This window comes from Ailuropoda melanoleuca, chromosome 8 (assembly GCF_002007445.2).
Source record: "Ailuropoda melanoleuca isolate Jingjing chromosome 8, ASM200744v2, whole genome shotgun sequence".
NCBI lineage: Eukaryota > Metazoa > Chordata > Mammalia > Carnivora > Ursidae > Ailuropoda > Ailuropoda melanoleuca.
In genome coordinates, this window is record NC_048225.1 from 101719190 (window position 1) to 101732065 (window position 12876).

General features: G+C 58.9%; 1 protein-coding gene across 4 annotated transcripts; it reads left to right on the forward strand.

The window, feature by feature from the left end:
- Positions 1–14: 14 nt before the first annotated feature.
- Positions 15–8331, forward strand: ELF3 (E74 like ETS transcription factor 3). Of its 4 annotated transcripts, none has more exons than XM_011218891.3 (9): positions 15–319; positions 3853–4023; positions 4368–4589; positions 4832–4918; positions 5112–5231; positions 5424–5513; positions 5659–5775; positions 6692–6887; positions 7524–8331. In XM_011218891.3, exons 2-9 carry the CDS (start codon positions 3861–3863, stop codon positions 7636–7638), a joined length of 1110 nt encoding a protein of 369 aa, XP_011217193.1. In that variant the 5' UTR covers positions 15–319; positions 3853–3860; the 3' UTR covers positions 7639–8331. The 4 variants fall into 4 exon arrangements, with proteins under 4 accessions (XP_011217193.1, XP_034522926.1, XP_034522925.1 ...); XM_034667035.1 differs by having other exon boundaries at positions 3857–4023; XM_034667034.1 differs by lacking the exon at positions 15–319 and adding an exon at positions 339–3463 and having other exon boundaries at positions 3857–4023.
- Positions 8332–12876: the final 4545 nt, after the last annotated feature.

Here is a 12876-nt window from a genome sequence, read left to right on the forward strand (position 1 = left end):
GCAGTTATTCTAAGAAGGTCACAGGGTGGGGGTGGGGGAGCTCCCCAGAGGCTGACAGCGCTTCCCTGTCCGCAGAGAACTCCCCGGAGTAGGAGGTATGGGTCCTACACCTGCAGATGGAAAAAAGCAAGGCAGTATGGCCATAGCTCACCTGTAGCAAGTGAACCTCATTCCAGTTCTCCGTGAAGGCAGCTGCTCTCCCTACCCGCAGTGCCATTCCTGTTCATCTGTTCCATCGCTTAAAAAATGCGTATTTGAGTGTTTTTTTCTCTGGCCTTCTCACCATCTATCACCGGGCCTCGCCTGATTTTGATCCTGGGTAAGTATTGTAGTGGTGTGGTAGGAAATAGTCGGTTCAGAACTTGGCGCTAAGTTCCAGTTTCCTGGTTTCAACATGGGGACCTCAGTAGTTAGCAGCTTGGGTTTGAGGGAAGGGTTGCAAAGAAATATTTAAATATATTTAAGTTGCCTTTCTTCAGTACAGGGCACTCCTGACCACGTCTCCAGGTGTGGCCGTGGCCTTGGCTTTGAGGCTGTCCACTCAGGCCTCCTGCCTTCCCCGCACGGCTGGATGTGTTCTCACTCTTACAAGAGTTAGGGAACGGCAGTGAGCAGGTGGCAGGCTGGTGAGGGCCTCTGTCCCCTGGAGTGCCCAGGAACTTTGGGTCTGAGGAAAGAGATTTGGAGACCCTGGATTGTAAGATCTCCTCTAGGCCCCAGCACTCTGATGGCAGCCTCTTTCCATAGATGTTTCAGGGTTGTTCCTGTCCGTGTGCTATAGGCAAGGATGATTTTAGGGCTCTCCAGATGCCTCGCCTCCTCCCCAGCTTGATGGCTGGATTACCGGCTCTGACACCAGTGGCTGTCTTGCCTCGTTTGCCCCCAAACCTCTAATAATAGTAACAGGAACGATGCAGGGTCTCTGTGGAAGTCTTCCTCTGACGGCCGCTCTTCGACCCCACTAACCGGGTAAATCCTCACGGCGCACAGCATGGGTATCCCGAGTTGTGTTGCCAACCCTGCTCACCACCTTTGCCACCCAACAGTCCTGCTGGACGTGCCTGTCCTTTAGCGGGCTGGGGGACAGTGCTCCTGCCATTCCGTACCCTGAAGACGAGGCTGTGCCATTGTCGGGGCGAGCTTTGTGGGGAGGGCCAACGGGCTCTTCCGCCATTGGCAGGGTATTGGGAAGGCCTGTGCCTCTTGCTCCACAGCTCCTCTGACCACTATCCTAGAACCTTCTCCCCATTCCACCTCCAAGGCACTGACCCTACACTGAAGTCTTTCCCACTTACCCGCCATAACGTCACCCACTCTTGGGCTGCTGGAGGCATTAATACTTGGAGATAAGGTGCTAACCTATAGGGATTCCTTATCTCAGCCCCATTTTTTTTGTGAAGCCCCGTGAAGGCAAATATCCTCTCATCCCACCCTCTGGTGCCAGAGCCAAGTGTCCCCCCGGGCAGGGGAGCATGTGAGCCGTCCTGGGGCTAGAAGCCGGTTCTCCCACATTCCAGGGTGAGTGACTGGGTGGAGGGTGTGCCCGCCTCAGGCTCCTTGGGGGAGGCCCCCTGAAGGGCTGGGGAAAATCCTACCGCCAGAGCCCCAGGCTCTCCCACCACCCCCACCCAGTGGCCCAGTGGAGGGGGGCCTGGACCCTAAGCCCCTCTCCTAGGCGCCCAGCAGTTTCAGGGACAAAGAGGAGAACATTCCATAAGGTGGACTTCTTAGTTGTCTGGCTCTAGAGATAAAGAAGGGGGCAGCTCCGGGGAGGGGAGGTCACCATTTGTTTGAGGAGTCATTTCACCCACTGAGGTTAAGCTTGGCCACGAACCACCCAGGCTTGTGGCATTAACAAAGGAGGTGTGGAAAGAGACACTCATATCCTACATCTTAGGTGCATAAAAAACTAGATCTGGAAGAGATCTGAGGGATTATTAAGTCCAGACCACCTTGTTTTCACCTGTGGTGAAACAAGCAGAATCCCGCAGCTGGCGAGTCACCTAACACACGCCTCCTGCCTCCTCTTCCCCATCCTCTGTCCCCCCCCCCGCTCAGGGTCTCCAGTGGGGTCTGTGTTCATAGACACAAAGGACTCACTGTGCCCGTGGGGAGGGCAAGGGCCCGGCCGACCGCCGAGCGGGAGGACCCTGAAGCAAGACACGCCTGCTATCCTCGGGCAAGAGCACCAGCCCCCCCACTTAGCCAGCGCCGTGTGGCCTGGGCAAGTCACGCAACCCCTCCGAGCTAGGATGCTCTCAGCTTTAAAACGGGGACAATCATACATTCCATACAGTGTTCTTGTGAGGATTAAGTGGAGACTAGAGCTAGGATGCTCTCAGCTTTAAAACGGGGACAATCATACATTCCATACAGTGTTCTTGTGAGGATTAAGTGGAGACTACGTTACAGGTGCCTGGTAAATGGTGACTACTGGGCGTTCCATTTTCTTCGTGGAATGCCGGGACCCAGGGAGCCAGGCTTCCGGCCACTAGAGGGTAGCAGACAGGTGCCGGTCAACTGGGCCGAGGGCGGGGAGACTAGAAGGGAGACCTGACGGCGAGGGATAAACACGGCCACGCGGATTCCAGCACCTGCAGCCGCCCCCAGGGTCCGAGGGCTCCAGCAGGGGCGGAGGGAGAGCCAAACCTCTCCAGAAGTGGCTGCAGCAGCCCTAGTGCTTGCATGGGGTGCGGGCAGGCAAAGCGTGCGAAGACGTTTCCACCAAAGTAGATGCCAGCGAGCAGGCTGCTGGGGGCGCCGGGGACGCTGAGGACGCCGGGGCCCTAGGGTAGGCTGTAGGAGCCCATGAATACAGCCTAGCCTAGCGTCTGGAGAGCCTTCCAGCAGGAATCCTGAGCGTTGTGGGAAAAGTTCCCAAACGCCACTCTCTGCTCTCCCTACTAGGCCCCCTTGTCCTCAGATCTCTGCCCCGTTTGGGGACTAGCAGTCCTCCTCCCCAGTTCCACCACGTTCCCTTCCCCTCTTCCAGCCCATCCCTGGCCTGGCCCCCCCGGAGGAATTTCCTGCGCCAGAGGGTGGCCGAAAGTACAGATGCCCACCCCAGCAACTCTCCTGCCCCCCGCCCAGGCCAGTGCCCTGTGCCCAACCCCAGAGGGTGCGGGATGACAGACTCTGACAATCATTAAACCAGCCGGGCCTGATTTCCCAGCACCGCCTGCCAGGATCCGGGCCAAGTGGCACAAAATATGCAAATCACCTGGGCCCAGAAGCCCGGTCTAAAGGCCAGGAAATCCCCTCCGTCCAATGAGCCAGCAGCTCAGGTTACCGCCAGCCGCGCTATAAAGGCCTGGGCTGGGGCGGAGCTGCCGCAAGCCTCTATTTAGGGCGGGTGGGGGAGCACCTCCGAGCTACCTGGCACAGCTGCGGGCCGCCCGGATTTCTCGCCTGCCTGCTGTCCCTTAGTCCTGCCTGCCTGCCACACCCACACCCCGCCACTCAGGTAGGACCCCCACCTGTCATGTTGCCCAGCCTGGGCCCTGGGAACCCGGAGACGGGTCGAGTGGATGTGGAGTTCTAAACCCACCCACCGCAGCTCCGCATGGTAGAGCCCCTGAGCAGGAGTGGCGGGCAGTGGGAGTGTCCTGAAGGTCGCAGAGGCATTGTCTCTGGGAGGGACAGAGTGGCTGTGACTGTGCCAGTCCCACTCAAGGGCCCAGGGGGGCTGGGGGCCACAGCGGGCTCTGAGATCTTGGAGACCTTCATGAAGACAGGGTGTCCAAAGAGATATTGACCTTCACCACCGCCCGCTCCTTGGGGCTCCTCCTGCCCCGGGCTTGGCCGGAGGGGAGGGGAGGACTCTGGCCTTCACCAGCCTTGGCCTCCCCCCAGGTAGCCTCATGGCTGCGGCCTGTGAGATTAGCAACGTCTTCAGCAACTACTTCAGTACTATGTATAGCCCGGAGGAGCCCGCGCTGGCTTCTGTCCCCGCTGCCGCCACCTTTGGGGCCGATGACCCGGTGCTTAGCCTGAGCAACTCCCAGATGCCTCTGGAGGGCACAGGTGGGTCTCAGCAGGTGGGATGGGGTGTTTGAGGGAGGGAGAGACACCCCTCTAAGAGCCTATTAGATAAATGGAGAAGTCAGGCAGGGAGGAAGGGTCCCCCCGGCAAATTCCAGCACTAGGGGCTGAAGGTGTGGGGTTGAGGGGCAGCGACCGACTAAGTGAGGTGCTGGGCGAGGGTGTTGTGAATGCCGCCCCCTGACCCTCCCCCTGGGAGTGGTCTCTGAGATGTGGAGGGAGGTGGGGCAGGGGGATGCACACAAAAGCCCAGGTGGACACCAGAAATGGGCGGTGGGGGTCCGGGTGACTCAGGCTGACCTGACGCTGTGCCCGGTCCCTTGTAGAGAAGGCCAGCTGGTCGGGGAAGCAGCCCCAGTTCTGGTCAAAGGCCCAGGTTCTGGACTGGATCAGCTACCAAGTGGAGAAGAACAAATACGACGCAAGCTCCATCGACTTCTCGCAGTGTGACATGGACGGGGCCACGCTCTGCAACTGTGCCCCCGAGGAGCTGCGTCTGGTCTTTGGGCCTCTGGGGGACCAACTCTATTCCCAGCTGTGGGACCTCAGTGAGTCCGGGCCGCTGGTGCCACAGGGAGCCCAGGACTGGAGGGGGAGGCCAGCCTCCTGCCCCTGTCTCCCTCCAGTTAGGGAGGCTGGCCTAGGGACCGGCCCACAGCAGGAGCTGAGGCCAGCGTGGCTGTGGGAAGGACTTGGAGCCCGAGGCCAGTGGGCACAGAGAAAGAAGCCCTGAGGGGAAAGGGGACTGGGACTCCTCCCTGGTCTCTGACCCATCCTCCCTTCCTAATAGCTTCCAGCTTTCCTGATGAACTCAGCTGGATCATTGAGCTGCTGGAGAAGGACAGCATGGCCTTCCAGGAGACCCTGGGCCCCTTTGGTGAGAACTCTTCTTCTCCATCATTCCCTAGCTTGTCCTGTCCCATCTCTGCCTCTCCCTAGAGCTCTAGAGCAGACCCTCTGTCGCTGGACTTCTGTCTCCCCCAGCTAGAAAAACAGCAGGTCCTTGTAGCCTAGTGACCCTCCTGCCTGTTCCTCTGAACCTTGTCTGAACCCTTACCTCCTCTTCCCAGACCAGGGAAGCCCCTTCAGCCAGGAGATGCTGGAGGAGTGCCGGCAGCCCAGCCCCTACTTCCCCGGCAGCTATGGCCCTGGAGCCCCCTCCCCCGGCAGCTCCGATGTCTCCACCACAGGTGAGCACCCTCATCAGGGCCACAGCCCCCCTTCCCCCAAATGTCCCGCAGCCCTCGGTTCCCTGCACTAGAGCCCAGGCTTTCCGGGAGGAACAGGAGCGGGCTGGGTGGCGTGGCCTGAGACCCCCAGCAGCCGATCCCCCAGAAGGTGTGGGCTGGTAGGGGGACTCACTCTGCCCCCATCTCCCCTAGGGACTGGGACTTCCCAGAGCCCCCACTCCTCAGACTCCGGTGGAAGTGACGTGGACCTGGATCCCAGTGACAGCAAGCTCTTCTGTAGGGGTGAGTGCAGGGAGCCTCCTGGTCCCCGTGGGCTGGTCCTTCCCCTCATCCCTGCTCTCCTGCAGGGTTTCCCTCCTGTAGAGGAACTGCCCCCTCGAGCCCCCCCATTCCTTCCCCTCCTGACCTTGCACCTCCCCTGTCTTAGACGGCTTTCCTGACTATAAGAAGGGGGATCCTAAGCACGGGAAGCGGAAACGGGGCCGGCCCCGAAAGCTGAGCAAAGACTCTCGGGAGTGTCTGGAGGGCAAGAAGAGCAAGCACGGTGAGCTCCTGGGGTCACCCCCTTTGCACTGGGGCCTGAGCGGGGTGGGCAGCAGATTCACTGTGGCGCTGCTGGTGCATTTTTTCTCCCGTGTTTGCTGGCTGTCCATACCTTTCCTCCCTCCCGCCATCATGGCTGTGCACAGGCCCAAGGCTGTGTGGTCCTGGTCACCACCTCCTTGCAGAGCCTAGGTCGGTGGTCCTGGAGAGGAGGGGAAACTGAGGCTCCTGGAAGAAGGCCCATGGGACTAGAGCCCAGGTTCCCTGCCCACCCACTCCAGCTCTCTCTGCACCTGCTCTGTCCTGCCTGCTGGGACACCCTCGGTGGTGTGAGGGGGCAGCCGGTGCGTGCTGGGAGGGCCTGTGGGGCCGCAGGGGGCTCAGGCCGAGGACCGTGCCCCCGCTGCAAGGCCTCAGGCCCTGCTGTGCGCCAGCCAGCCGCTGGGAACCGCTGGGTGATGGCCCCAAGCTCCTCCTTGCCTCCATTTCGTGCTGGCAGCCTCCCTCCCCCCCATACACTAGGCCTGGCTGGTTCTCATCTTCAGGGGGCTACTTTTTCCAGGAAGCTGTCCCCTCGTCCCCCAGGCTGGGGCCAGCTCCCTGGTCCTGTACTCGCTAAGCTCTCACCACCTGTTGGTGTGTTGGCTTTCTCACGGTGGCACCCACCGAGCCGTGGGCTCCTTAGGCAGTAGCGTGTCTCAGTCACTGTCAAACCCCAGCCAGACGTAGGCTCACTACTTGAGTGTATAGAACACCTGCGCTGTGTGAGAGGCAGTCCCGTGGGGGGGGGGGGCGGGAGGGGAGCAGCCCCACCACGGCGCGGCCACCCACGGGCAGCGTGCTGGACCTGGCGGGGCCCCCTGGCCTCAGAGGAGAGGGGCTACCCCGGCCTCTGACCGAAGCCTCTGGCCTCGCAGCCCCCAGAGGCACCCACCTGTGGGAGTTCATCCGGGACATCCTCATCCACCCGGAGCTCAATGAGGGCCTCATGAAGTGGGAGAACCGGCAAGAGGGCGTCTTCAAGTTCTTGCGGTCAGAGGCAGTGGCCCAGCTCTGGGGCCAGAAGAAGAAGAACAGCAGCATGACCTACGAGAAGCTGAGCAGGGCCATGAGGTGAGCAGGGGCCGGGGGTCCTGCAGACGCTGCCGGGACCTTTTGCCCGCGCTCCCGCTGCTCTCTCGGACCACCACCCTCCTGACAGGTGTGAGTCCTGCCGAGGGAGGATAATAGTGTCTGCCTGCTTCGTGGGTTACAGGATGACACGGAGGAAGCAGTAGCCAGCATAGCAAACACAGTAAACTCTGATGACATTTCTTTGCATGGTCTGCAAGGCGAGTCTGAGAAAAGTTCTTAATGGTGAAAAGAGCATGAGCCCAGGGCTCCATCAAGTCCTGTCTCTCCCCCTGTTGAATTAATTAGATTGCTTATCTGGACCTCAGTTTCCCCCTGAACGATCACTAAAGTCCCTTCCCACCCTAAAATCACGTGGTTTCATGATAAGCCCCAGGACAGAGCCATAGGATACAAAGAACCACGGGTAGCCCCAGGGACTGTGGACGCCTTCTAGGCCAGAGTGCCAGGAAGGGGCAGAGACAGCAACTCCTTGCAGGAGGGAAGAAGAGGAAAGCTGCAGGAAGTGGGTCATGCGCAGGCTGGAACCCGCGAGGCTAACGGGGCAGTGAGGGAGGGCATCCGCAGTCCAGGCTGCTCCCCACCGGGGCACGTCTGACCACCCTTGTCCGCACCCAGGTACTACTACAAACGGGAGATACTGGAGCGGGTGGATGGCCGGCGGCTGGTCTACAAGTTTGGCAAAAACTCCAGCGGCTGGAAGGAGGAAGAGGTTGCCGGGAGTCGGAACTGAGGGTCCGAACGGGACCCAGGACCAAACGCATGGACTTGAGGCCTGCAGCCCCTCCTGGGAGGACCACCAGGCCCCCACCATTCGGGCATGCCGGGGCCGTGCTGTGGAGAGAAGCTGAGGTTCTGGGACCTTATTCAGCTGTCATTCTGGGATCCGGGGCTTGTGGCCTCTCCTGTCTGCCCTCCTCTTGGAATTACGAGCGCTGGGGTTTGAGGTGACTTGTCGGCTGACCATAGCTGCCAGCGCAGCTCCTTTTACTGGTGCCTCCTCCTACCCAACCCAGACAGCGGCTACAGACAGTGCCTTCCGCCCCCAGATGCCTGGGCAGAGCCAAGGAGGCCAGGGGAAGCCGCAGGGGCGCTGTGAGAGGGGGCCTTACGGGGTCCTCCTGCCCCCTGCTTTCTGGACCGGCCTCCACCTCATTGCTTGGACTCCGCAGGCAGGGGTCAGAGCACTCCCTAATTTATGTGCTATAAATAGTCAGATGTACATAGAGATCTATTTTTTCTAAGACATTCCCCTCCCTGCTCCTCTCCCACCACGGGTTCGTGGTCAGACAGACTCTTCTAGGCCTTCAGCTGGGCCAGCGAGGGGCGGGGAGATGCCTGGACCCTCAGGATGGGGCTCCCGGCTCCTTTCTCCTGTGAATGGAGGCAGAGACCTCCAATAAAGTGTCTTCTGGGCTTTTTCTAACCTTTGTCTTAGCTACCTGTGTACTGACATTTGGGCCTCTGGATTGGATGAGGCTGCGGGGTTGGAGGAGGGGTCAGGGCAGGAGGCAGGAGGGGAAGGCAGAGGCAGGCCTGCAGGGTAGGGACTGGTGTTCCGGGAGCAGGAGGGCTGGGTTTACAGACAAGCCGCCCCGGGGGCTGGAGGGCAAGCAAAGGAAATAAGGTGAGACTGAGAGAGCTTCCCAGGCTCCGTGCAAGCAAGGGCATGAGCTTGGCAAGCCGGACACCGGGCCAGCCCTGCTGCCGCGACACATTCGCTCGGTGACCTTGGCCAAGTCTGCCCTCTGGGCCTGCTTCCTTGCTGTAGGGCTGGGGTTTGGATCCGACGCTGTCTAAGAAGTCTAGAATTGCGTATCGAGCTGTGTGGAGTAGACACTTAGGCATTCCAGCCGTGTTGGCTGTAAACGGAGAAAGCAAAGTGGAGATGAGTCCTTGGTGAGAAAGAAGGGGGGAAGGAGTAGACGTTTGCCGGCCTAGTGTACGCCAGGCCCTGTGCCAGCCCCTCAGCACACCTGATCCTCTCCCAAAAAGAGAGGGACACTTATCACTTCCATTTTACAGACGCAGAAAGTGAGGCTCAGTAGGGCCAGCGACTCAGCCAAGGCTGTTAGGGCAGCACGTTGGTGCTCAGTTGCTTTTCCCCTGGGGGTGTCCCCGGGGTTAGGTCTCCTGTGACTTAATCTTCAGTACGTTCCAGAGCTATGTTTACTGTCTCCACAGTGACACTGCTGCCAGGTTCTGGGAGAGGACATTCTGCTAATAGGAGGTGTATATGTGGTTCCTCGAAGAGTATCTTCCAGCAGAAAGTTCCTTAAGTCTGAGGCTTCAAATTCCATGGAGCACTTACAAGGCATTTCGCAAGTTCGAAATGCTGTTTAGTTGTCTTAGAAATACCAGATTATTCGCTGAAGGCTGTGGGTAAGGAAGGGAGCTTAGAAAACCAGACATGTGGAAGTGGGGCTTGCTCTGGAGAAACAAAGAATAGTTAAAAAGGAAAGTGGGCAAGTTGGTTGGAGAGAGTAGTAGGGTCATGAAGGAAGCTAGAGTGCTCTACCATTTATTTTGGGCAAAGTGTTGCTATGGCTGGACAAGCGAGTTAGTCGAAGAGAGTAAGGTGAAGGGTTAGCCTCAAACAGCCCCGGTCTCCATGCCGGTCAGACCACTTCTCAGCTGGGGAGCCTTCGGCAGCTTAGCCTAAGAATGACCTCATTTCTTGGAAATGAAGGCACGCTAGCCACTGTGCTAATTTCTCAGCCCATGTTATCTTGGGGGGTCTTCACACCCTAAAGAGATGTGACCCTTGTCGCCTGAAGTCACCTAAAGTCGCCTAGCCGGGCGTGCAAGACGAACCGCAGGAACGCTGAGCACGCTGCCCTGACCCTCAGTGTCTTCAGTTCTAAAATGGAGCCGCTGGCCCTGGATGCTCACCGAGGGTCTGAGTCAGGGAGGGGAGCTGGGACCCCTGAGCCGAGCCCCTTCATCCTCCGCCGAAGGGCTGGGAGGCAGCTCTGGGCCCAGCATTACACGCTGACCTTTGTCCCGCCATTTTCGGTTTATGAGGTGCTTTCCTCATCCCATTATCTCGTTTCATCCGCACCATAGCCCTTTGAGGAGACTGGGCGTCCCCCTGTCCCTGATGAGGCTAGTGGCTGGTCCAAGGTCACCCCCCCAGTGAGCGGGGGGCCCGATCCGAGGGCTCCTGCCTCAGTGGGAGCCCGGGCGGCAGTACCCCCATGCTGCCACTCTGGGAGGGGAACCTGGGAGGGCGCCTGGGCGGCCCTGGCGTTGGGGAGGCAAGGAGGGCCCCCCCGCTCCCTGTGAGGGGCATGTTTCTTATTCAAGATGGCTTTTGCCCCAACATCGCTCTCCACCCTCTTCCCCCGCGGGACACTGCAGAGCCCAGACGCAGGCCCCAAGGCTGGCCTTTCTCCTTCCCCCTCCTTGCTGTCCTCTCCCTCGGGTGTCAGCCACCCTTACCCCCAACGCTCACCAGCTCAAGAGCCACTGAAGCCGCTGAGCTGACCCCCCGCCCCAGAGATGGGCCCTGTCTCCACCCAGGGGTGTGCGGCTCCTTGGGTGGGGCTGGGCTGCTTAGGTCCTGCCCCGGGGCTGCTGGTCACCTCTTATCTGCTTCTGTGGGATCGGTGCGCTGCAGGGCAGGTCGGAGGGAGGTCACCCCTCCCGTGTTTGGGTGTGTCTGCTGGGGGTGGGGGTGGGGGGCCGGGCTTTGGCCCTGGGCCTCCCTGGGAGAGTTCCCGGATTCTCCCCGAGCCTACCCCTCCCCCCGGTTCAGGGGAAGTCTACCTTTCCTGCCCCCCCTGGGTGAAGCCGGTAGAGTTGTAGTTTCGTGAAGGGTTTCCTTCGGTCGGCTCTTACTCCACGCACCTGTTTCCAGGTCTCTCTCCCTCCTGGGCTGCGAGGGCCGCTGGGCGGGGACCAGGCTTACTCATCTCAGCACCTTGCGCAGCACCTGGCACACAGAAGGTGCTCGATAAATATTTGTTAAACTGCCCGGTGACTCTCCCTGCCTCTCCCTGCCCCGGCCACCACCTCCCCCTATGCACACACTGTCACACACTCACACACACATACACATGCACCGATGCCACACATTCTCACACACGCTCAGACACCCTTGCACACCCCACGCCCCACACACATTCTCACACACACCACGGTCTCACACAGCCACGGCACTCCTATACCCCACACATGTGCGCGCACACATCCCAGTCACAGCCACACCCACTGTCTCATGTCAGTCACACTCTCTCACACACACACATCACAGTCACACTGTCCGTCAGTCACACACACACACTGTCCCACACATATCACACACACTCATGCATTAGTCACACTCACACTAGCACATGCTAGTCACACTCACTCTCTCACACATATCACACACACATCAGTCACACACTCACACATTAGTCACACTCACACCGACACGTCAACCACACTCACACACTCTCCCATGCATATCACACACACACATCACAGTCACACTCACACTGTCACATGTCAGTTACACTCACACATAGAGCCTCAACCTCCCCCCAGTGGATTAACCCCCCAGGCTCCCCCTGCCTGAGCCCTGTGGTTACATTGCTCATCTCTTCCCTCAGGTACAACTGAAGGCCTCCTCCCCCTTTTCTTTAGAGAGGGAGAGAGAGAGAGAGAGCTCATGGGGGAGGGAGGGCAGGCAGAGGGGGAAAGAGAAAATCTTAAGCAGGCCCCAATCCCAGTGCAGAGCATAACTTGGGGCTGGATCTCATGACCCGAGCTGAAATCAAGAGTTGGCTGCTTGGGGCGCCTGGGTGGCACAGCGGTTAAGCGTCTGCCTTCGGCTGAGGGCGTGATCCTGGCGTTATGGGATCGAGCCCCACATCAGGCTTCTCTGCTTTGAGCCTGCTTCTTCCTCTCCCACTCCCCCTGCTTGTGTTCCCTCTCTTGCTAGCTGTCTCTATCTCTGTCGAATAAAAAAAAAAAAAGAGTTGGCTGCTTAACTGACTGAGTCATCCAGACGCCCCAACTGACCCCTGTTCTGAAGCATTTCCTGCCCTCCCTCTGCCCTCTCTCCTCACCAGGTGGGCTCAGACCGTCCCTCCAGTCGGGACCAGTTGCGTAATTTGCAGGGCCCCGTGCAGAATGAAAACTTGGGCCCTTGTTGGGGCTCCTGGGTGGCTCAGTTGGTTAAGCGTCTGCCTTCGGCTCAGGTCATGATCCCAGGGTTCTGGGATCGAGCCCTGCGTTGGGCTCCCTGCTCACTGGGGAGTCTGCTTGCCCCTCCCCCCTCCTCCCACTCCCTGCCCTGCTTGTGCTGTCACGTGCACACACTCTCTCTCTTTCAAATAAATAAATACAATCTTAAAAATGAAGGAAAAAAAAAGAAATCAGAGGATCTGGCTGAACTGAACCAGCTCTCCCACTAGACCACAATCTGCAGAAGCAAGATCCTGCTGTCCCCTCTATATTCTCAAGTTCACCCCTCTGGCCACCACAAAAAAATCTGTGTAGCTCCAGAGACAGGAAGTCTTCAACCCCTGGTTGAAAATATCTATGCGCAGCCCCCTACCTACCGCTCCCAGACCAGGAGCTCATTCTCGACCCCCTCCACCTGCAAAATGATGGCTTCTTGCAGATGTCAGTAAGTATATGCATGACGGCAGGGGTGGGGGACGTGGAGAATAGTCTCTCTCACAAGTATGGAAACCCGGGGCACCTGGGGGGCTCAGCTGGTTAAGCATCCGACTCCTGATTTCAGCCCAGGTCATGTTCTCAGGGTCCTGAGATCGAGCCCCCATGTTGGGTTCCACATTCAGCAGGGCGTCTGCTTGGGATTCTCTCTCTCTCTCTCTCTCTCTCTCTCTGCCTCTGCCTCTCCCCCCACCCACTCACGCTTTCTCTCTCTCTCTCTCTCAAAATAAATAAATAAAATCTTTTAAAAACAAAAACTAGTATAGAAACCCAGCCAGCTCCTTCTACAGTAAGGGTCTGGGAT

Coding starts and splice junctions, on each gene's coding strand:
- ELF3 (XM_011218891.3), top strand. CDS start 3,861: ATGGCTGCGGCCTGTGAGATTAGCAACGTCTTCAGCAACTACTTCAGT. Junction 4,590..4,831: donor TTCCCAGCTGTGGGACCTCA/GTGAGTCCGGGC, acceptor CCTTCCTAATAG/CTTCCAGCTTTCCTGATGAA. Junction 5,232..5,423: donor CTCCGATGTCTCCACCACAG/GTGAGCACCCTC, acceptor CATCTCCCCTAG/GGACTGGGACTTCCCAGAGC.